The following is a 24,167-nucleotide window of genomic DNA, read 5'->3' on the forward strand; positions in this document are numbered from 1 at the left end:
GCCCCAAAGCAATCTGGGCCTCATTCCAAGTTAACCAGCCAGCAAGGCCAGTGATAGAGCGCCCCCTGGGAACCCAAGAGCCCTGCCTCCCTGGCCAGAGTCCTTAGCTATGTGACCTTGGGCAAGTTACTTAACATCTCCAACTTGGGGCTTCGCTACTAGCAGTGAAGTCACAGGGCTTTGGCGAAGATTCAGCGAATAACGCACACAGACTGCTTTGCATGGAGTCTGGCATAAAAAAGGTGCTCAATAAATTTATTATTATTGTTATTACAGCAGATGACAGTCTTTAATTCTGCATCCTCTGCCTGTTTAGTCAGAGATTCTAAATATTATTCAGCAGTCTAACTCCCTCTCTAGTTTTCAGGGCAGCTGAGGGCAGGTAAGGGTTAAGGAGGAGGTGAAGGGTGGCAGCAGGGCGGGGCACTGAGGTGCCTTGTCTTGCTCCATTCCCAACACCCTCTGTGACCTTGGGCTGGTCTCTCTCTGCCTCTGTCTCTGTCCTCAGGCCCTTTGTTCTTGATGCATCCAAATGACAGTGCTGGCTGCTCAAGACTGCAGCGAGCCCATCCCAGGAGGCCAGGAGTGTCCGAAAACCACATGTGCTCCTGGAAGATGTGGAAACTCTCCCCGAAGCCCTGGGAGGCAGCCTGGCAGGAAACCTCCCGTGGGTCGGAGAGCCCAGGGCTGCCCGATGCCATGTTGCCAACTGAGCAGCCTCTGCCCTGCCCGGGGCTGTGGCTACGGGAGCCCTCCCACACCTCCCTCCCATGCTTGCCTGGGAGGGAGGCAGAGAACCCCTCAGGCAGGCCCCTCCTGCCCCCCTACTCTGCACTCTCTGCAGAGCTGGCTTGGCTTCGTCAAAAGCAGGGCCCATCAGGGTGGAGGCGGCGATGTGTCAGCTGGTATTCAGGCTCTGGTTGTGCGCTTAGATTGCTCCCCCTCCCCATCTCCCCAAATCCACCCACCCACCCCGGTACCCACTGCTTGGGGCCTTCTGGGTGGCAGCACTTCACGGGGAGAGACCGAGGAGCAGCCCTGAGCCCTTGGCTGTGGGGGGTGGGGGAACTGACTCCACTTGGCCCCCTCCCTCGTGCCGATGGGGCAGCCCCCACACCCATGGGCGCTGGTACCCCGGCAGGCCCCCGGGTTTTGGAAAAGGAAGCTGCAGCCCGGCTGCGCCTGACCGGAGCCGGCTGAGGATGCGCTCTGGGCGGAGGGACCCGCTGGCCCCCGGGCCGGGAGGCGATGTTTAGGCAGCGACCCCCCAGAGGCTGCCGGGGCCACCCTGGCCGCGGGCCCGCCGGGACGCCCCTGCTCGCCGCGCCCCTCCCCGGGCCGTGGCACGTCCCCCGAGCAGCACAGTATTTCCTTCCTGCACCTTTAAGAAGACCGTTGCTCCGTGGTGGGATGGTGTGTTAAAGCCACACAGAGGAAGTTACGCAGCCCGGATCAGACCGAGAGATAAAAGCCCCGATGGTGATCGTGAGTGATGGCAAGAGGATTTAGCCTCGGCATTAACTTGGAGCGGAGTGCAGGGGGGCCGTGAAGCGCCCGCCATCTGGCCCGCGCCGCGCCGGGGGGATGCCCCAGCTCCCCGACGAGCCGCCGCGAAGCCCACCCGGGCCGGGGGCTGCCGGGCGCCCGAGCGCGGGTCCTCCCCGGGCCGCCCAGGGGGGCCAAAAAGTTTGCACTTGTTAGCGGCGACCTCCCGCTCGGCCCGGGCGGGCGATGCGGGCGGCGCGAGCGGCCCCCTCCCCCGGCCCGCGTCTCCGGGACGGCAGCGGGCGGCCCCCCCGGCGGCCGGAGGGCTCCCCGGCCCCGATCTGACGGCGGCGGCGGCGGCGGCCACAGCGGCGGGAGCGGCGCGGGGAAGGAGCAGCGGCTCGCAGCCCTCGGCCCGGGCCCCCACCCAGCGCCAGCCGGAGGCGGGAGGCGCAGCGCCGGAGGGTGGCGGTCCTCGGCCCTCCCGGGTCTCCGCGCCGGGAAGCCGCTCCAAGCCGGGGTAAGGCGGGCAGGGAGAGCCCGGGAGGCGGGCGGGCGCGGGGGAGAGGCTTCAGCTTGGCCGGGCTGGTTTCATTTTTAAAGGGCTTCGGCGACCATGCAGGCTTGCCCGGGCCCAGGAGCCACTTACAGCCGCCCGGCAGAGGCTCGGATGAAAAAGTTGTTTGGTGGCGGCTGCTACGAGCCTGGAGTCGCCCCAGAGGGGTGTGTGAAGGTGCGTTCGTAGCAGCATCTTAAAGGGGTAGCTTGTCTTTCTGGCCGGCTTCCCCCGGGTCCTTTCCGTCGCGCGCGCGTGTGTGTCTGTGTGTGTGTGTGTGTGTGTGTGTGTGTGTGTGTGTGGCGGGGAGGGTTGTCACAAGGATGCTCAGATGTGTTTAGGAAAAGGAAACTAACCCTGCTCCCGCGCCTCTCCCCCACCCCAATCCCACCGCCACCGCGGAGAGCCACCCCCATCCCGTGCTTTCCCATCTCTCTGCAAACTGGGAGCCTGTGAGTTGCACAGAGAAACTCCTGGCCAGCCGGGCCTCGGCTGGAAACTTCTCCCGGCGCCGGGAGGCAGTCGGAGGTGAGGGGGCGCAGGCACCGGCTCGGGGCCAGCGTAGAGTCGAACCTGGAACTGAGTGGCGCGCAGGTGGGGGTAGCAGAGGCGGCGGGAAGGCGGGAGGAGAGGACCGCGGGTTCGCGGGGTCCGCCCGCTCCAGAGTAAGTTGGGCGACTGGGCGGGGGGCGGCGGCGGCTGCGCCGGGGCAAACGATCCAGCCAGTTTCCGGGCGCTTTGCTCTGGGTCTTTTAATTAAGGGAGGCGGTGCCGAAAGAGTGGGCACCTCCGTTCCGGCCCAGCCTTTATTACAGGCTTAATCATTAATTGCTCCCGTGGCTTGCACGCAACTTTGGGAAGACAAAAAGCGGCGGCGGGGTTGCTGGGTCGACTGTGTGCCGGGCACAGCGCTCGCAGCTGGCTCGAAGCGCAGACTCGACCCCGGCCCCGGCCTCGACCCCGCCCGCCGCCCGCCGGGACCCACCCCGGGGCCTACTGCTCGCGCCCCGCCTCCCGCGCCCAACTTTCTGGGGCTCCCGAGGGCCGGGACCCAGGGCCCGGGGAAAGGACCCGCTTCGGAGCAGGGGGAAACCCGGGCCGCTGGAACTCAGACGCCCGCCGAGGCTGCGGTGAGCGCTGGGCGCCCGCTGGACCCCGCTTGGGGCAAAGGACGGGAAGGTGACCTCGCGGAGCAAGCTCCCTTTCCCTCCCCGCACCCCCTACCCTCCCCCGAAGGCAGATTTCACCCCCTCCGCCCTCCTGCAGGGGACAGAGAGGGAACCTTGAGGTGGGCTGGGTTCCCCCCAACCCCAGGTCCCAGAAGCCCCCAGCGCCCTCCCTCCGGTGCCCCCAGGGGCCCTGCGCCCGGCAAGTTTCCCACACGGCGAGGGCGCAGCCGGCGACTCTGAGAGGAACCTGCTGGCGAGCCCAGCCAGCTCGGGAGGCGCTAATTCAATAAGACAGAGAGATCTGAGTTCAGAAATCCTGATAAAATCTAATTTTCGGGTTTTAATACCCTGACTATCAGCCCCCCTCGGTTCCTGAGGACTCTTAAAAGAAAATAAAGCGCATTGATTCTATTTGTTTCTGGGAGCTGCAGTTTCTTAATAATATGAGGTGAAGATAAATTTTCCACGGAGAAAACGATCCGCCCGGATGCAGCCTCTTACTCTGAAAATTTCCCTGCCGACTCCTCACTCTCTGCGCTCCTCCTCGTTATCCCGGGGAGTCCTGCGTCTCTCCCCCCCTCTCTTTTTTCTTTCTGGCAGAACTCGCCTGTAATATTCGTGCACTGAGCTCATAATTCCCCCTGCGATGCCAGCAACGCCCAATTGATTGACTAGTTGTAAACACATTTTTCCCCTGGCAGATTTTGTTGTTGGTGTTTTGTTTGTTTTTTTTAATTTTCCAGGGAATGCGTGGCATTTAAGCCAATAGAACTGCAATTAATAGATTTGCGAGTTGCGCCCCGCGCGCTGCTCGCCCCAGCCTCCCGGCCTCCGGGCCTCGCTGCCTCCCCGCCCCTGGCGGCGTCCAGCGCCTTGCAAGCCCCAAGCAGCCGCAGATCCTGCAGCTGAAGGAAGGCGGCAGCTGCGTCCTCCTTGCAATCCGCAGCCCGGCGTCCTGGTTGTCCCAGCAGCCAGGAGCGCCCTACCTGTTAGTGAACAGCTGGGAGTGACTGCTGGAAGGATTAATTAGGAACGTGCTGTGCTCTGGGCAGAGGCATCCAAACCTTTGCCGGCCGCGCTATTTTATTTTTACTACATTTTCTCAGGTTGCAAAAATAGACACCAGGCACGTTCTTTCTGAGAGTTTTCTAGCAAGGAGCGCCTTCAAGGCCGGGCAGGCTCTACAACAGGTTCCTCTTTAACCAGCCAGAGGTGAGACAGGGAAAATGGTCCTGGCTAGGTTCTCATTCATCTCCATCAGGAGCCTTTCATCAAGAGGGAGGGGCAGGGGTCGCCCTAACGCAGATGGATGAGTCCCGTGCCTGGAGCCCTGGGGCCCTGGCGGGGGGCTGCTCGAGCCTGAGGTGCTCAGGGCAGCAAGTGTCCGCCACTTCGGTTTGTCATTTTTGGCAGGAGCGTTTTTGTGTCTGGTTGGAGAACGGAGTTTCATAGAAACACAGTTAACTCTTCAGGGGTCTTGCATGCACAGGAGCTGAAGAGGATGTCAGGGGACAGCCAGGCCAGGTCGGACATGCAGGACGGTTTGGGAGGTCAAATGCAATCATCGCAGGCATAATAACCAGAATCATTAATCGTGCTGGGGCTTCTGCTGTAACTTACTGCAGTAACCTTTGCCCTGTTGGCCAGTATTTTTGGCCAGAATCCCATGCTGGCTGGACTTGGGTTCTCTGGGTGACAGGTTCAGTGTCTGGAACATAACACAATACTGGAGTCATGTTATTTCCCAATGTAACATTCATGTGACTGATACCTATTTTGATATGATATATTAGTTATATCTATTTTGATTTTAAATAATGATAGTAACCAGAAGCTTAAAATAGCACAGCAATGATCCTAATAGTGACCCATTTATAGACATGCCTTCTAAGAATGATTGCAAAATGCTGGCCTCGATCAGAAAAATCGGATCTCAGAAAACACTGTCACCTCTTTGTCAGTCTTCAATATCCCTAGTTTATTACAGTTAAAAAAAATTAAATTAGCCATTTCAGATTGTGCCTATGATTGGAGAGCGATTTATCCGTGCCTGGCTCTTCATGGTTGGCCAGCACGAGGATCGCTCTGTCCGTCTGTACATACAGGTACCGGCTCAGCTGCATCTATACTTATAGCCTCATCTCTGCCTCTAACAACTTTGACATTCTGACTTGTCAGTCATGGTGTTTTAAAGCAACCATTAAATCTTGGCTCCTGGGGATGCTTTAGAAAGTCTCTGATCCCCAAGCAGGGGCACTTCTGCTGAACTAACACTCCCATCAATGAGAGAAAAATGCATCACCTTTTAAATAGCATTCCTGATCTCCAAATGTGCAACTCTGATATTAATAAAAATAACCCAGTTTTCTCAGGAGACCTCGCTAATGCAGCCTCATCTTTTGCACATTTTGCCAGAGAGCTTTTGTTCTTATATATCTCTATTCGCCCCATCTTTAATTTGTTGCAGGTGTTGTTGCTAATGAGCTCTCTCTCTCTCTGTCTCTCCTCCCCTCTTACAATGAAAGACAAGCCAGACCCCAGGTACCTGGATGGATTGAGAGCTGAGATCTCAGAAACTTCATAATAAGTTGCCGATGGCTACCAGCCAAGGTCAGCTGGGCCCCATTAGTGCTGGCCCCCACCAAAGCAGAGCCAAATAGCCTTCTCCCCAGTTAACACCTCAGTAGCTTTTTATTCTAGTCCAGTCACACAGTTGTTGCCACCTTAAGCCCATATGAAAGAAATCTCTTTTATTGGTCCGAGAAGCCAAGGCCAGTCCCAAAGAGGGAACATGTTTCCAGCTAACATGTCCGCCTCCTGATTTTATTTTCTGTCTACAACACAGGCCGGAGGGTTGTTTTGCAGTTGTGTTGAGCACCTCACCCACTAAGAGCCCTTTAAAGACCTGGATTGATTGGAAGGACAAAAATTAAAAGCAATCTGATCCGGCCTCATGCAGGATCCCTGCGGATTTGCTCCTTATCCCGTTTCCATCCACTGTCACAATTCGAGAGTCTGCCTGATTTGATCAACTTCACCTCCGGGGGAGGTGTGACGCCAAGGTTAGGAGGATGTGAAGTTATGGGCAACTTTCTGATCTGCCCATCAGCAGTCTGAGAAACGCTGGCTCTGAATTTTCCATCTCGGCCTTTTGGAAACAACAAGTTCCTTGCTGTTTGCAAAGCTTCAGTGCTCGGGGCCCTGGGACACCCTGGCCACCCTCGCCTGGTTGATGTGGCATTTCCATGCTGAGCCCGAGAGTCCCGCCTGACCCCATCGCTGCCTCTCCAGGGCGTCTCTGGGCCGCACAGCCATGCTGCACCTGCTGGCGCTCTTCCTGCACTGCCTCCCGCTGGCCTCTGCGGACTACGACATCTGCAAATCCTGGGTGACCACAGATGAGGGCCCCACCTGGGAGTTCTACGCCTGCCAGCCCAAGGTGATGCGCCTGAAGGACTATGTCAAGGTGAAGGTGGAGCCCTCAGGCATCACGTGCGGAGACCCCCCTGAGAGATTCTGCTCCCATGTAAGTCCACTTGCTGCTCTTTTGTTTGCTCAGGCAGAGTGGGAGGAGGTCTGGGATAGCTCTTTGGGGTGGACGAGCAGAACGGTCGGACCAAGATGCAAGGCTGACTTTCCTGCATCTTGAATTAGGACCAGGTCTTTGTCCCACCTTGGAAATGTGTCAAAACAGAGGCTGCCTTGAGGACAACTGGGGTCATGTGACATTGTTCTCTGGGGTAGGGGCATTCTCCACTAGCTGGCCACTAGATCAGTTCCCTCGGGAAGCCCATAGTATTCAGCTCCCCAGCCTTGCAGGTAAGCCCCGCCTCCTGTGTAGGAAGTCAGCATTCTGGGCGAGTGAGCGAGACACTGCCTGCAACATGATACTCTAATCTCCCTCTGTTCATCCTTCCTGCGGTGCAACCTCCTAGCCCACTCAATCCAATCCAGCAGACAGCACCGTGAAGCTGGAGCATGCCAAGCTCTGAGCTGGCCCTTTGCACAGGGAGGTTTGACAGAGGCTCAGAGGGTATTCATGAAGGAGGAAGTTGGGGGTCAGGCCAGGATAGACGGTGCAGCTGGGTCCCCTTCCAGTTCCATTCCTACATGCAATGATGATAGCCCCTGGGTAAGTCAGGGGAAGGCAGACGTTCAGGGTTGTCCCTTGAGTCCCTAGTTAGAGAAGGAGGAGTCCTAGAGGCCCGGAGTACTTCAGTACTCAAGTCATGTTAACGGCAACAACAGCAGAGATGCTGTATGCGAGCTGCCTGAGTGTGTGGGCTGAGCCTGATGTCATTGCGAGGAGTCCTCCCCTCGGCTAGCCAGGTGGATTCTGTGTTGTATAAAGCAGGAGCGTCAGGGGTGGGCTCTGGCCCAGGGACGTCTGTGGGTTTCTGTTCTGTCGTCTGCAAAAGGAGCACACGAAAAGCACACACTCCTAGGGTCATTGTGAGGAGCTCGTGGTTGAATTAACGTAGGTAAAGTGTTCGGAATAGGACCTGACATAGAGTAGGTGCACACAGGTGTTAGCGGTTGTCATTCCAGTCACACAGGTGGGATAACTGAGGCAGCCCAGGGGTGTCAGTGGACAGGTGATGGCATCTGGCCAAGGTCGCACTCCAGGAAGTGGCAAAGCTGTGATTCCAGCTTAGAGTGGCCCCAGTGTCTCTGAGCTAAGCTGCTTCCCGCTGGGACATGCTCTGAAGGCCGTCCCTGGAAGGGCAGGGCAGAGCAGGGTAGGGCAGCCAGGCTATAGGAGCTCACAGGAGGGGCTCGATGGCATCCGCCAGGCAGCTGGTGCCTCTGCATGTCCTCAGGGGAGCCTCTAGGTCTCTGGGTTTATGGTGGGGCTGACCCAGTACCCCCACCTCGGACTCCTGAGGACTCACTCCCTTGGGCTGGCTTTGGTCACATCACCGAGAAAGCAGCTTCTTACTCGGGCTCGTCAGTGGTGATGAGGCTGTTACTGTGGGTGGCGGCTGGGCCAGGGCCAGCTGGGGAGAAGGGGAGGGAGGGAGGGAAGGAGAAGGTGGCAGGAAGCCAGGAGCTGGGGCTGGATAGTCTCTGGCCATCACTGCCCTGGGGACCGCAGGACCGAGCGAGGGGGCTGGGCTCTGGAAGCCAGGAGGAAGGCCAGGCCGGGGCCAGTGCTGAGCCCACCTCTCAGCCGGTGGGAGGGTTCTCCACATTCTCCCGGCCCAGTCAGCCTCTGCCTCTCGTATTAGAGTCTCGACTGTATTTTTTCTCTTAAATATTAATCACTGCCTTAATGTACTTAGGGGAGCAGTTAAATCATAATTCTAGGACCAGCTTCGGGTCGAGGTGGGGAAATGACCGTCAGAGGCAAGTCCGAGGCCCTCTCCGGGCCAATGCTGGCTAGGATGTCCTTGGCCCTGGACCTCTGCCCCACCCCCACCCTTAGACAGAGAACCCAGTGCAGTAGGCGGCTGCCCTGGGGAGGTGGTCACCCCTCCCAGTCCCAATACCAATGCCAACAGAGCCTCATGCCAGGCAGCAGTCCTCAAGCCCTGGGGTCTGGAAGAGCGCTCTCTCCCACCCCCTCCCCTACCCCTCTCCTGGGCAGACAGGTGTGGAAGGCAGAGGAGAAAGAACAACATCTCCACAGTCTCCCACATGGGTGCGTTCTCGGCATCTCGCCACCTGTTTGATGGACTTAAATATTTCATCACGGGCTCCATCCGGCTCTGCTTTGATTACAAACGTGCGGCCGATGAGGGTGGGGAGGCCGCCCAGCAGGTGGACGGCAGCCTCTGGAGGCGTGGCTTTGGAAAGCTGGTTTTTGGAGGGGTGGCTTTGGAGGGTGGTTTTTGGAGGGCTGGCTTTGGAAGGCTGGTTTTTAGAGGGCTGGCTTTGGAGGGCTGGCTTTTGGAGGGGTGGTTTTTGGAGGGGGTGGTTACTTCCAGACAGAGCTGGGTTCAAACCCTGATGCCACAGTTTATTGTGGCTTCCCCTAGGAGGGTCCAGGCAGGTCTCATTTAATCATTTCTAGGATCCTCTGAGGTGGGTCCTATTCTAATCTCATTTTAGGGATTAGAAAGTGTTGCCTAAATCCCACCAAGGTCACTCAGTTGAGAAGACAGGCTGGGAACTGCCTGTGGCCAAGGCCCATGCCCACCCACCAGGCGGCACAGCTTCCCCTCTCTCAACTTCTGACCTCTCTGAGCTTCACTGTCTTCCTCTGTCCAGTAGAAACCATAATGTAGGAGCATCCCGGTGCTGGTGGGACAGTGCAGCCTGGCCATGCTGCCCTGGTACATGCTGGCACATAGGAGGTACTCAATGCACAGTACTGGTCACTGGCTTGTTACTGTGGTGATTACGGCCTCAGTGACTTTCCTGGCTTCTCTTGTTCCCCCGAGTCCTTTACCTCTCCCCAGTCTTGAGGACGCCACGCCTTGTATTTCTAGTCTCTGCAGCACCTGCAGCCCCAGCAGCTTTTGTTAACCAGCCACCAGGGGGCGCCCTCATGGTGGACAGATGCCCACTGCCCCCTTAGCCTTGCCATCACTCATGAGTCCTCGCTCCCCATGGCCCCTTCTGTGGCAGGTGCTAGGTGTGTCCCAACATCCAGCCTGTGGGAGCACAAGCCCCGCTGCACTCTGAGGGCACAAGAGGGGCCCAGGGGCAGACGGCCTTTTCAGGTGCAGGGTGCAGACCCCCTCTCTCTCTCCCAGGCTTCCTGTCCTTCGGCAAGGCCACCTGAGAACTGAATTGTAAATTCCACCCTTGCAAGGAAGGGGAGGAAGCTGAAAGACAAGATAAATGAATAAATAAAAACCTATTGGCTCTAAATGCACAATGAGAATTAATAGGGATGAGCTCTCAACCGAGGATTCTTGGGCAAGGACAAAATTGCAATGAGGGCTGTGGGGGAAGAGAGGCGGCCCCCACCCCAATTCCCAGGGCCTGCCCTAGAGGTCAGCCGGGCAAGGCTGCAGGTCAGGGAGAAGGCGGGAAGGGCAGCCAGCAAAGGCGTCTCAGCCCCTCGAAGGGCAACTGCTGCTTGCAGGACCCCTTTAAGATGTGGAGAGCATGACTGGCATTGGGAGGTGCCCATAGTGCTCTGCAAGGCAGGTCTCCCTCAGGCCACCTGTGCTGCCCGTGAGAGGAAGGGGAAACCCTTCCTTTGTGCTTTGGAGACAAAAACTAGCCACCTGAGACTCAGGGGAGAGCTGACGGGCAGGAGAGAGAGATGGAGAGAGCCACTGCCCAGGTGGCAGGGTGCTAGGGGAATCCTGCAGCTCCATTCAGAATGGGTACCTGGTGCGGCAGCGCCAGCCTCACCCTGATAGAGGTGCAGGACCCCGGACCCCACCCCACGCCGGCTAAGCCAGAATCTGCCTTAACAGGAAGTCTCTGGAGTGCTGGGGTGGGTTGGTCCATGGTGGTGGATGAAGCCTGTCATTGAGGAAGGGGCTGAAGGTCTGTGGGTCCCACGGGGTCTGTGCAGGTTAACGGGGGAGGCATTGCTGAGGGGAGACAGGAGCCGGCAGGAGAGCAGGGTGGGGTCCTGGGAATGAGGAGATGGAGCTGGAAGCAGAGATTCCCAGATGTGGGCCTCACTTGCCAAGGCAGGGGCCTGTGCTTCTGAGCAGCAGCCAGTGGAAGGTTCCAGAGAGAGGCTGCGCTTCCTCCTGATAAGAGCTACAGGCCCGGAATCTGAAGCCCTGAGCTCACATCCCAGTGTTGTCACTTGGGGTCTGGGTGGTCTGGGGTGAGTGACTCCAATTCTCCAAGCCTCAGTTTCCCTATCTGTAAAAGGAATATGCAGGTGACTGCCTTCCCCACCTCACTGACTTCCTGGGAGAGGAAATGCCTCTCTCATACCAGAAGGTGCTTCGAGGAGACCGTAGGTTCTGTTCTAGTGCAAGACTTCAATGTTATTTTATCCACTCTTGGTAAGCTGGATGTTTCCACACTGACGTGGGTGAACATTGAAATTTCAGCCATGCTGGAGACTCTGGCATACAGAGACACCTTGGCTTTGGTGGACAGGAAAGCCAAGGGCAGGCTGTGAACGTGCATCTTCAAACACGCATCTTAGTTACAAAACCTGCTTTCGCTTCCCTGTGCCTCAGTTTACCCAGCTGCAGAGCAAACGGTTCCATTCCTCTCCCAGGGGGTCTAGTGGGCTGATGAATGCAGATGGCAGGCAGATCCTGGAGTCCTCCATCCACTCCCCACTGTGACATTGAACACCACATGCAGAATCAAGGTCACAGACGCCCTGCCTCCTCCCAGACCTTGATGATCATGGAATGTTTCCGTCCAACAGTGCAGAGCTGGCCAGCCCGATGGCTCTGGCCTCCTTCCTGCTCTGTTTCTGGCCCCCAAACCCAGCCTCCCTCCTCTCACCATCACACCCCTCCAGGTGGCAGGTGTTTCCAGGTCTGACCTCATGCCAGGCACAGTTGTGTTGGAGGGTGAGATGATGACTAGAGAAAACTTAAGTGAAAAACAAGAGAAAACACAGCAGGCATTGAAGACAACACGCAACTAACAAGTGTGGCGCCGGGACCTCATACAATAGGAACTAGAGAAGGAGGAGGGCGCCTCTCCCCACGAGCCCTCCCAGCGCTCCGGCCTTGGCCGTGCTGTCTCCTTCACCCGAACGCCTGCCACTTCCTTCCTTTGTTTTCAAGGCTTCCACTTCTGCCTGGATAACCCTGGCTCCTTTTTCAAGGTTCAGGTTGGACCCCACCTCCTCCTCCAGGAAGCCCTCTCTGACTCCCTTGCCCAGTGGGGTGAGGAGGCCCCCACATGGTCACATCATCCTGCTTACTGACTGGCCTGGTGCAGAAGAGCTCTGGCCCTAGGGATGGAGAGTTTAGAATCCTGTGCTGTGTTATCTTTGATGTGAGACCTAACCTCTCTGAACCTTAGTTTCTCAAATGGGAGCTATTAATAACGTGCATAGGAGACTGTCATGAGCACGGTGCCAAGCACATAGTAGGTGCTCACTGCGTGCTGGTTGTTGGGACCAATTCTCTCACTCTACATGTCTCCTTTCCCCTTGGACTGTGAGCTCCTCAAAGGCAGGTCTGTCCTGCTATTGTTGCATCCCCAGCACCTCCCGTTGGGCTTGATCAATGCCCAGGAAGCATTTCCTGAATGAATGGATGCAAGGGAGGAAGTATGGTGTGATCCAGGAGGGCTTCTCAGAGGAGGCAGGATCAGGGCTGAGTCTTGAAGGAAAAACTGGGGTTTGGGTGAGGACCGAGGAGACCCTGGCAGCCGCTGCTTCCCTCCACTGCAGCCCCTGTTCTGTGGGATATGCAGTTGGATGAAGCCGGGAGGTTTGCACAACTCTGTCCTTAAGTCAGATGCAAGTGACTTTGGCGCCTGAGCTGCACCCGCCGTTAAAGCCACTCAGTCTCTTGCAATGCCCGAGGCAGGACCCAGCCTAGGACAAGAATATTTCCATGAAATGACATCTTGTTGTACAGCGAAGTCTCCCCCCTGGGCAGCAGACAATGAGCAGTCCAAGGCCTGAGGCCCACGGGGTGAGATCCCTGCTTTTGACAACCCTTGAGGGAAGGGGGTGGGGTCCAGACACCCCAAGGAGGACAGGCAGCTGTGGGAAAGGGCCAGAGGGGACATCTTTCCAAAGAATGTCAGAGACTTAGAGACCCCTGACCTTTCTGGTCTGCATGTCCCCACCTTCCCGGGGCTGTCTGCCTCTGAGTTCCCCAGTCCTGATATTCAGTCCATTTGTGCTTTTCTCATGTATGGTGTGTATGATAAGAAGCTGCCTCCAATCCCACCTGCGATGAGGCAGGCAGTGGACGGACGGACGGACGGATGGACAGACAGGCAGGCTGCACCACGCTGCAGATGAGAACTTGGGCTTCAGGAGGGGCAGACAGGGATCGTGCGTATCCTGCACTTCTTGGATATAGGACTTGGGAGAAGTCCCTGGTGGCCCTGAGCCTTGGCTTTCTCACCTGAAAGCAGGTGTGGCGCTGGACACAACCTCGAAGGAAGTGTGTACAAATGAGATGAGACCAGGTGTCTGACGCCCTCAGCTGGTGCCAGCACAAAAGGAATGCTCAAAAAAAAGGGCTGGGCACCATGCCTGTAATCCCAGCACTGTAGGTGGCCAAGGTGGATGGATCACCTGAGGTCAGGAGTTCGAGACCAGCCTGGCCAATGTGGTGAAACCCCGTCTCTACTAAAAATATAAAAATTACCCAGGCATGGTGGCAGGCGCCTGTAATTCCAGCTGCTCGGGAGGCTAAGGCAGGAGAATTGCTTGAACCTGGGAGGTGGAGGTTGCAGTGAACCTAGATTGTACCACTGCATTCCAGCCTGCGTGACAGAGTGAGACTCCATCTAAAAAAAAAAAAAAAAAGGGGTTTTTTTGTATTTTTTTTTTTAATTCTAGAATTTAACTTGAGGGATAGAAGAAGACCCCACAGGCCCGCCCGCAGCCGGAGGCACAGGCCATGCGCTCAGAGGTGGGCCTTGCAGGATGGGACGTATCAGGAGAGTGAGGGTCTGGGCAGAAGGAATGTGTGTGCAGAGACGCAGGGGAGGGGGCGGGGTGATTAAAGGGGAAAGTGTGTGGGTGACAGAAAGGAGACAGTCTGCGCCCCTGTTCACCTCATTCAGCACCCCGTAGGCCTGTTACTGTGCATTTGACCAGTGAATATTCTGAGACTTCTCAAAGCCCACGGAGTGTTGGAGCTGGGATTCAGCCTGCCTGTGTCTGGCTCCTGGCGGCTCACTAGGGTTAGCAGGGATTAGGCCATGGGCTCTGGAGGAGCGAGAGGGGCAGGAGGGCAGTTGAGGGACAGCGGTGGGAACCAGAGCATGGAAGCCCTGCGCCGTGGGGCTGGTCCGGAGCTCACCAGGCTGGACCACGTGGGCGCTGAGCCGTGGCCCAGAGTTCCTGTGGCCAGCACCCGTGCAGGGCTCCTTCCTGAAGGGGCCAGGCGATGGGGAATGGGAGGATCGGCAGGTCATGCAGGAACCGGTTCTGTTCGGCTTTGGTTTGCACGGTCCGATTTGTTGTTCATCAGCAGCAGATTTGCTTAAATATATGAAAATGTGTTTCTAATTCCCCGAGCACACACCAACTGCTGGCGGGGGAGGGGTGGCACACAGGAGCAGAATGAATGCAGAGGGGAGCCAGAGTTCTAGGCCCTGGCTGCTGAGAGACCAAGGATATGCCCCCTAGCCTCAGTTTCCCCAACAGAGCAACAGTGGGGCTTGGCTACATTAACCAGTGCATCCGATGTTCCCTGGTGATTGCGGGTACATTCTGAGAGTTTAGGGAAATTCAGATTGGTCAGAGACAAAAAGAGACAAAGCAGTAGACTCCAGTGCAGAGAGAGGGGTCCCAGATGTACATGCCGGGTCCAGCATAGCTGTAAGCATTTTTAACAAGATTTAAAAACATTGCTTAAATTGAGGTGAAATTCACATAACATAAAATTAACCTGTTAAAAAAACGTTTTGACGGATACAGTGGCTCATACCTGTAACTCCAGCACTTTGGGAGGCCAAGGCCAGAGGATCACTTGAGGCCAAGAGTTTGAGACCAGCCTGGGCAACATAGTGAGACCCCCATCTCTAAGGAAAAAAAAAAGTATTATTGCGTCTAACATAAAACTTGCCTTTTAAACTATTTTGCAATATACAAATCAATGTCATTCACAGTGTTACATAATCGCCATCTCTACCTAGTCCCAACACATTTTCACCAACCCAATAAAAAACCCCATGCCCAGAGTTACTCCACATCACCTTCCTGCACCCCCGGCAACCACTATGAGTCTACTTTTTGTCTTCATGAATTTACCTATTCTAGATATTTCATACAAATGGAATCAGACAACATCAGACTCTTTATGACGGCCTTCTTTCACTTAGCGTCATGTTTTCAAGATTCGTCCACATTGTCGCATAAATCGGTACTTCCTTCCTTTTGACGGCTGCGTAATATGCCATTGTGTGGACACACCATATTTTGTGTATCCATTCCCTGACTGATGGACACGTGAGCCACTTCGGCTTTCTAGCTATTAGGAGTGATACTGCTGTGAACATTTGGCTCCCAGTTTTTGTGTGTGTGTATGTTTTCATTTCTTTTTGGTGTCTACCTAAAAGTGGAGTTTCTGAGTCACAAGGTAATTCTACGTTTAACTTTTGGGGAACCACCAAACTGTTTTCTACAGGTGCTGCCCCTTTTACGTTCCCACCAGCAGTGCGCAAGAGTTCCGGTTCCTCCAGGTCTTTGTCAACACTTGTTATTTTCTGGTTTTGTTTTAGGACTCCCCTAGTGAGTGTGGGCAGTATCTCATTATGGCCTTGATTTGCATTTCTCTGATGGTTAATGATGTGAGTAATCACGTGCTTACTAGTCATGGTTTGTTTGTTTTTTTTTCTTTGAGACAGAGTCTCACTCTGTTGCCCAGGCTGGACTGCAGTGGTGCAATCTCGGCTCACTGCAACCTCCGTCTCCCAGGTTCGAATGATTCTCCTGCTTCAGCCTCCCGAGTAGCTGGGATTACAGGTGTGGACCATCACACTCACCTAATTTTTGTGTTTTTAGTAGAGACATGGTTTTACCATGTTGCCCAGGCTGGTCTTGAACTCCTGGCCTCAAACGATCCACCCGCCTGGGCCTCCCAAAGTGCTGGGACCACAGGCATGAGCCACCACGCCTGGCCTATTTTAACTTGAATAAACTCCAGTGTGTGTATTTTTTCCTTTTGTTGCTTGTGCTTTTGGTGTCATATCTACGAAACCATTGCTAAATCCAAGGTCAGCCGTATTTACCCCCATATTTTCTTTGAAGACTTTTATAGTTTTGGCTCTTAGGTCTAGGCCTTTGGTCCATTTTGAGTTAATTTTTGTATCTGGCATAAGGGAAGGGTCTACCTTTATTCTTTTGCATGCGGATATCCACTTTTCCCAGCACTACTTGCTGAAGAGCCAATGCTTCCCCCACCAAATGTTCTTGGCAACCTCGTCGAAAATCAGTTGACCACACTCTAGGAACTTATTTCTGGACTTTCAAATCTCTCTTCCTCTTTCTCTCTCTCTCTCTCTCTCTCTCTCTTTTTTTTTTTTTTTTTTTTTTGGAGCCAGAGTCTCTCTCTGTCACACAGGCTGGAGTGCAGTGGCTCGATCTCAGCTCACTGCAACCTCTACCTCCTGGGTTCAAGCAATTCTCCTGCCTCAACTTCCCAAGCAGCTGGGATTACAGGTGTACGCCACCACACCCGGCTAGTTTTTGTGTTTTTATTAGAGACAGGGTTTCGCCATTTGGCCAGGCTGATCTCGAACTCCTGGACTCAAGTTATCTGCCCGCCTCGGCCTCCCAAAGTGCCGGGGTTACAGGCGTGAGCCACCACGTCCAGCCTCAAATCTATTCCTCTAAAGCATCAAGCATTCTGTGTGGATACTCTGCACAGTAGAAACTATTACTCTCCTGTTATGCCCATTTTATGGATGAGGAAACTGAGACTCTAAAACTGAGGGAAGTCAAGGCTGTAACTCAGATCCCAGTCATTTAATGACTATGCCACAGTGAGGCCTGAGGGGAGAAAACCCAAACGCTTCTTATCCCCCTTCCCCCTTCCCCCTCCCCCTCATTTTCTTCTCCTTCTTTCAGGCTGGGATGTTGACTTAGAGTCTCATAGCAGGGCCCTTGGGAGGAGATGCTGCAGCTTGTCTCTGGCCTCCAGATGCCTCCTTGGCCTCCACTCCCCCTCCACTCCCCCTCCTCCCCCTCCTCCCCCTCCCCCCCCTCGCGTCTGTCCTATTCTTTGCCCTACAGTCAGTGCTTGCATGTGGCAGGTATTTAATAAATGCTGAAGATAATTATCCATCATTTCAAATAGAGAGAAACACCTTAGAAAGCGTGCTGGAGATTGTCTAAGGCCACAGAAACCCCAACATGGATAAGCATGTTACAGTGAAACTGACTGCTCCCAGGAAACGGGACCCCAGAAGCAGGTGGCTGGTGTCCTCCTGCCCTGCCCCAGGCCTCTGAGTCCCCCACTCCATCCCCAGGAAGTCCTGGGCTCCTGTGAAGACAATATAAAACCACTGATGAGGCCCATCCCTCTCACTTCCTATGGGGAAACTGAGGCCCAGAGGGTTGCAGTGACTTCCCTGGGCCCCCTGATGAGGAGCTTAAGACCCTGGAGTCTCCACCCCAGGCCATGGGCTCTCCCAGAGGTAGACTAGAGCCAGAAGGACAGGGAGCCCTCCCCACAGGTTTCTGTCCATCTACACAGGCCCTGGATCTGACCTCACATGATGGCATTTGGTAGGGGACATGGGATGCCTGCCTGGATGCCACCTGCAGCCAGCGGGGGCTGGAGCTGCCCCTTCAGGGTCAGTGAGGTTGACACATCCACTTCCTGGCCTGCTTAGGTGAGCTCCCGCCTATATGTCACTACTGGTGACTCAGGCTCAGCTCAGAGCAGGATCCTGGGGGCCATGAAGAGCACCCCCTAAACCCACCTGCCAGCTGTGGTCCTCTCTGTGGTGGCAGCATCACAGAAGGTGGACAGAAAGAGTGCTCTGTGCCAGGAGGGCACGGCTGGGTAGGATGGTGGCAGGAACACTGGTGATGGCAGCAATGACAGTGATCACGGTGTTGGGTATTGGTGGTGTACTAGATGCCTGGGAGCCTCATGAGGGAGAGGCCGGGGCATGCGTGCTCCCCTAGTGCCATGCGCCGGTGGTGATTCAGAGGACAGCACTGAAGCCAGTCACAGCGCAGATGGGGGGTGGGTACAGGTAGGTGGAGACACTGACCCAAGTTTGCGCAGCCAAAGGCAGGATCCGTCCCCAGGGTCTCCATCACCGCCCTGTCCTGCCTTCTGTCACACAGGAGTGAGAGCTAGCGGGGGGCTGGGATCTCACTGGGCGGCCACAGAGGGGTCCCCTGACCTCTCAGGGTCTTGTTGGCAGGGGGTAATTGTATTGGAATATCTGTGTGTGTGGATCCCCACGAATCTAACCCTGGAGTGCTCCAGAACTCCCCACCCTGTGGAAAGGGTCTCAGGCCTGTGTTCAAGGACCTGAAATTCTTCTCTCCCAGCACAGTTTGTCTTGGGTCCCTCGGGGACCGTTTGGGCCTCCTCAGCCCCTCATTCCACCTCCCTCCTGCTGCCCAAGCCATTCATCCACTTGACTCCAAGAGTCGGCTGGGGAAATAAAAAGAAATGAAACACGACCAGGCATTTTCCCTCCGCCAGAGCAAAAGTCTGCTGTCAGGCAAAAGGTGAGGAGGAGACCAGTGAGAGATGACCTCACAGCGCTCCTGCCCTCTGCCAAGGCAGGCGGTCCTCTGCTGCCAGCCTGCGGGGGGGTGGTGTCCTTTTGGGGCGTGTCCCTCCCTCTGGGGGATCAAGAGATGGCCAAAAGCAAGAGGCAGCAAGCAGAGAAGCCTGTTCTCCAGAGCACACCTCGTCTCTGACCCTGTCCCCACCCAGGCACCATCCAAAACCTTTGCCCACAGCTCTGGGGGCTGGCGCTGGACTGGGGCTCAGCTCCTAGGGAGGGGGCTCCCCGGGCACTGGCTGCCAGGACCTGGGTGGCCCCGGGCAAGTCTCTTCCCATTTTGGGGTTTGGAATTCCTGCCTACAAAATGAGGGGGTCTGCAGGTCAACCTCAGAGTCTCACTGCACCCCCAGATTCTGCTTCAGGGAGAGAGAGAGAGAGAGAAGGAAGAAGGAAGACGTGTGATAACCTCCCAGCATCCAGGAAGACCTGGAGGGGAAAGGCAGGGAACCAACCCAGAAAACCCCAGAGTGGGAGCTTCTCACTTTTCATAGTCATGGCCCCACTTGAGAATCTATGGTGCTCTTCCTAGAACCACGCATGTGCACACGTGTGTGCAAACACTGGGCTCAGGGACACACACACTCACACACACACACACACACACACACACACACAAGGTTGCAAACTCTTGCAGGGACTTCCCAGATTACCCTGAGTCCACCTGTGATCACTTTCAGTCAACCATCTGGCCTGAGAAAGTTCTGCCCTCTGGGGGCTCTCACCTTCAGGGAAATCAGGGTTTGGTTTCTTTTGACTGGTCCAACTGCCTGAGGACTTTCTTTTTCTTTTTTGAGACAGGGTCTCAGTCTGTCACCCAGGCTGGAGGACAGTGGTGAGATCTTGGCTACTGCAGCCTCCACCTCCTGGGTTCCGGTGATTCTCTCACCCCAGCCTCCTGAGCAGCAGGGATCACAGGCACGCACCACCACACCTGGCTGATTTTTGTATTTTTGTAAAGATAGGGTATTGCCATGTTGCCCAGGCTGGTCTTAAACTCCTCGGATCATTTTCTTTCTTTTTTTTTTTTTTTTTTTGAGACGGAGTCACCCAGGCTGGAGTGCAGGGGCACGATCTCAGCTCACTGCACCCTCCACCTCCCAAGTTCAACCAACTCCCCTTCCTCAGGCTCCCGAGTAGCTGGGATTACAGGCGTGCGCCACCATGGCTAGCTAATTTTTTATATTTTTAGTAGAGACAAAGTTTCACACGTTGGCTAGGCTGATCTGATCGAAAGTGATCCGCCCACCTTGGCCTCCCAAAGTGTCGGGATTATAGGCGTGAGCCACCGCGCCCGGCCACGGCCAGACTTTCTTGATTCTATACCTTCTCCTCAGAGCAGCAGCATCGAATATCTGTTGAGTGCTTAGTGTATACCAAGCCCTTAACCTAAGCTAGCACTGAATCCTCACAGAAGACTTAAGGTAGAGCTTGTATTTAGACACATTTTGAATATGAGGACGCTCAGGTTCAGAGAAGTTAAGCCACTTGCCCAAGTCCACACAGCTTCTAAGTAGAGGAGCCTGGCGCCTGCAGCCGGGGCTGCCCAGCCCAGCGTCCAGGCTCCTAAACATGTTAGTGGATTGCTCAGCTGACACGAGTCGCTCTGGATCTCAGAAAGCGCCCGATAGACGGAGGCGGCTGTCATCTGTGTGTGTGTGCGTGCGTGCAGCCATGTGTGCTGGTGAGCATACTGTCCCTGTCAGCCTCTCCTCCCCCAGCACACCCCAGCAGCAGAGGAGGGAGGGCCAGGAGGAGTGACGGTGGCATTCCCCACCCCCTGCCCTTTGAGACACGATGGAGTCTGCTAATCCACTTACTTGATAATTCACTTATTTCATGTCTATTTGGCAGTGAGTGTGCTCCCACGCACCAGCTCCAGGGAAGGCGAGATGGCTTTGCCTGGAGGAACCCGATCTGTTTTTCTGGGGAAGGAGTAGGGAAAAAAAATGCACCCAACAATGGACAATTATAGGCCTAAAAATAAAGGGTGGATGGTGCAGGGGGCAGGGGGTGGGGGGAGGTGCGGCATCTGCCAAGGGAGGGCTCCAGGCCTGTCTGCTTGGCACGGGGCAGCCCTCCCCTCCCCTATGCCCCGTGGGCTGCCTCTCAGCCTCGGGGAGGGGCACGGGAAGGAGAGACATGCACGCAAAGCGAGGCTGGGTGGCCGTCCTTGGTGCCTCTGCCTGCTCCAAAATGGAAAATTGTCCCACTTGGGGGCCCTCAAGGCAGCAGCCATGACCTCAGGTGCACATTGCATCTCATCAGCCCTGACCAGCTGTGACGCCTGGGACCTTCCCCAAGGGGCTCAGGCACGCGCTGAAAACCACAGCCTTGGGTACGGTGTCTCCCAGCAGGAAAGGGAGGCTTCAGGTGTGGCTCTTTTCCAACCCCCAACACTTGGGGCAGTCTTCTTGAAGGCCTCGAGCCCAGCGGGCAGCTATGACCCCACCAGAAGCAGAGAGGACAGGGACCGGGTGGCCCTCTGAGCCACCTGGGTAGTTCTCAGCCAGGCTGCTCAGTGGACTCGCTTGGGAGCTTTTCATTCCCTGCTGCCTCGGCTGACCCCCTAGACCAGCTATAGGGCAGCACAGCAGGAGGAGCCATTAAACCTCCCTCCAGGTGGTCCCAGTGCACTGCCAAGTTTGGGCAGCGCCGATTGAAACCTTTCCCAGGCCTGCCCTGGAGCCCTTCCAGCCTGCAGCATCTTGTCATCTTAAAACTGAAAGTCCAGGAGGAAGAGGATTCCATGGCCTGTCTCGGCTCGCTTGGAGCCCCTCTCACATCTGAGCTGCAGCTGCTCCGTCCTCCTCCTGGCTTCCTGGGTGCTGAAGGGTGCCGGCTCTCCAGTCTTGGGAGAGGGTCACCTGAGCCCTCACGCTTTGTTCCCAGCCTCTTCGTCCGTCTTCCTGGAAGGAGGGGGGCCGGCCAGCATCAGGGTCCGCCCTGGCACTGCTTAATGTCCAGCGGCCCATCTGGCTCCTGGCCTCTTTGGCCTTCTCTCCCGTGCTCCCCACCAAGCTCCTGGCTCAGCGACCTGCGTTAACCCATCGCTCCCTGCAGCGTTTTGTGCGCCAGCCTGGCCCTTTGCTCAGCCGACCTAGAGCACCATCCTCAGCTTTGTGGAGTCTCCCTCCAACTGTCCTGAGCCTGGTTGAAATCCCACCTCCCCCAGGAAGCCTTCTAACTGCCCCAGCCCATCCCCTTCAGGGCTTGTCGTCTGTGCCACTCATGGGGACCGGGACACAGGTGACTTCTCTGATGGATACAGCAGAGCGGTCGACATTCCTGAAAGGGGACAAAGTACCTGAGTCACCAGAAATGTGACCTTGAGCAAGTGCCTGGCCCGGGGGCCTTGGCTCCCCCACCTGTAGGTATGGTCATAACCGGAACAGTGTCATCGTGAGGGTGCCCTTCTCTGGCGCACCTGTACCAGCCTCTCAAAGCTGGCCACACATCGGAGTCACCTGCTGAGGGGTTTGGCTGGTTGGCTGGTTGGTTGTTTCGTTACTTGATTGGTGAGTTAGTTGGTTGATTTGTTTGTTAGTTTTCACTCTGGAGTATAATTTCTGACCTTAGGGCCCAGGAATGTCACCACACCCTTCTGTCCCCAAGTATTTTCATGTTTTCATGGTGGCCAAATCTAAGAGCTGTCTCTGGGGAGCTTCAGACAGGGGGTGCCTCAACCTGAAAGCTCAGTGGGAGGGAAGGTGGGAGAGACTGACCAGTAGAAAAGAGGACGGAAACTGGGTATGGTGGCTCCCGCCTTGGCACCCAAAGGATATTCACAAATAATTGATGAATAAATCAGTGAAGCTTACCAGCCCAGCCTCACTCCTCACACCCAACTGCACTCCCCAGGGTTTCATCCACAGAGATGTGTACCTGTCCAGGTGTCCCCAGGTGTGGAGAGACCCAGTGACTTTACTCTTTCCTCAGCCCTGACACCTCTTAACTCTTCAGAGACCAACAGGAAGAAACCCTCAGAGGTGGCAGCTTCTGGCTGTTCTCAGGGGCAGGTCCCATCCATTGGGTGCTGTGTCTACTCCTGAGAGCTCATTCTGAGTATGGAATACCTGGAGAGGGAACTGGCTGAGGATGGGGGTCACCTGGTGTGTCAGGCTCCGCTCCTGCCTTCCTGGAGCACACAGTGGGGAGGGGACACATCCATCATTAGCTGGAGAAGCCAGTGGGGAGAACTGTGACCCAGCGCTCCTCCAAGACTGGCAGCAGTGGCCAGGGATGTTTCCCTAAGAGAGAAAAATTTAAGCAGACACCTGCAAAAGGCTGGAGGCGGAGCTGCAGGCAGAGGGTGCCTCAGCCTGAAAGCTCAGAGAATGGAGGGGGCGCACGAAAGGTGGGAGAGACTGGCCAGTTGAAAAGAGGACAGAAACCAGGCATGGCGGCTCCCGCCTGTAATCCCAGCACTTTGGGAGACTGAGGCAGGAGGATCACCTGAGGTCAGGAGTTCGAGACCAGCCTGGCCAACATGGAGAAACCCTGTCTCTACTAAAAAAAAACAAAATTCGCCTGGTGTGGAAGCACATCCAGTAATCCCAGTTACTTGGGAGGCTGAGGCAGGAGAATTACCTGAACACAGGAGGCGAAGGTTGCAGTGAGCCATGGCACCAGTGCACTCCAGCCTGGGCGACAAGAGTGAAACTCCATCTCAAAAAAAAAAAAGAAAAGAAAACAAGGCCAGAAAGACATGGGGTAGAGGCAGAGCTGGTGGCAGAGCCAGGCCCAGGGTTTGGACATAAGAAAGGGAAGGTGCTGGGGCTCCGAGTGGGAGCTGGGGACACTTGGGTTTTACGAAGGGAAGGGCATCTGGCTGCAGGCTGAGAAGGGGCGGGGGGTGGGGAGGCTGGAGGGGTCAGCGGAGGCCCCAGCCGAGGCAGTGCAGGGGAGAACAGAGTGAGCCTTTAGGAGAAATGATTGCTGGGGACCAGGCTGCACCCTCAGCCCCTCTGGAAACCCCCTTCAGCTGATGCCTCCCCGCCGACCCCCTTCCCCAGCCTGGGCCTCTGTTGGAACCTGGCTGAGGCCCTGTTGACCAGCAAGAAAGCCCAGGGCAGCTCCTAGGGAAGAGGAGAGGGGGCCCAGAAAAGCCCCCAGGATCGAAGAGAGGCAGCTACCCAGCGCCCCAGCAGGGTGGCGGGGCAGGGGGGCGTGGGGGGGGCTGCCCCTCACCCCACCCGGCACTGAAATCCCCACAGCCACTTTTTTCCTCCCTCCGTGATAAAATATTCATGGCGGCAGAGCAGGCCCTCTTTGGGAAGGCTGCCTGGGTCTAGCTTAGGCTTTGCACAAGCTTTTAAAGAGCAGGGCGCTGTTCCTACTCTCTAAGCATTTTCTAAGTCCTGAATCAATAATGCACTTTCCTGGGCTTCTCCGGATGCAGCGTTCTTCCTCTCGTGCCCTTCCCCCACCTGCCCCCTTCTCTTTCTCTCCCTTTTCCTCTCTCCCTTTCTTTTGTCCTTCCATCTCTCCTTTCCTTTTAGTTACTTTTTTAAAAGGTATGAGAGTGTTGAGCTGTTTGGGTGGCCAGTGAAGCCTTGAGTGGGGAGAAGGGTGGGCAGGGAAGGAGAGGGAGGGGGGAGGAGGAGAGGTAGGAGGAGAGGGAGGAGGAG

At 55.9% G+C, this 24,167-nt stretch overlaps 1 protein-coding gene across 4 annotated transcripts in view; it reads left to right on the forward strand.

The window, feature by feature from the left end:
- Window positions 1–937: 937 nt before the first annotated feature.
- NTNG2 (netrin G2) overlaps window positions 938–24,167 on the forward strand; it is an 84,608-nt gene continuing 61,378 nt past the window's right edge. Inside the window, exons 1-3 of one of the 4 annotated variants that reach the window (XM_037735254.1) lie at window positions 938–2,005; window positions 5,736–5,820; window positions 6,056–6,736. In XM_037735254.1, coding sequence (XP_037591182.1) covers window positions 6,524–6,736 — 213 coding nt within the window. In that variant the 5' untranslated portion in view covers window positions 938–2,005; window positions 5,736–5,820; window positions 6,056–6,523. The remainder of the gene's footprint in view (window positions 2,006–5,735; window positions 5,821–6,055; window positions 6,737–24,167) is intronic. The other 3 variants (XM_017519630.2, XM_037735255.1, XM_017519629.2) reach the window with 3 other exon arrangements.

Source organism: Cebus imitator, unplaced genomic scaffold (genome assembly GCF_001604975.1).
Source record: "Cebus imitator isolate Cc_AM_T3 unplaced genomic scaffold, Cebus_imitator-1.0 Scaffold762, whole genome shotgun sequence".
NCBI lineage: Eukaryota > Metazoa > Chordata > Mammalia > Primates > Cebidae > Cebus > Cebus imitator.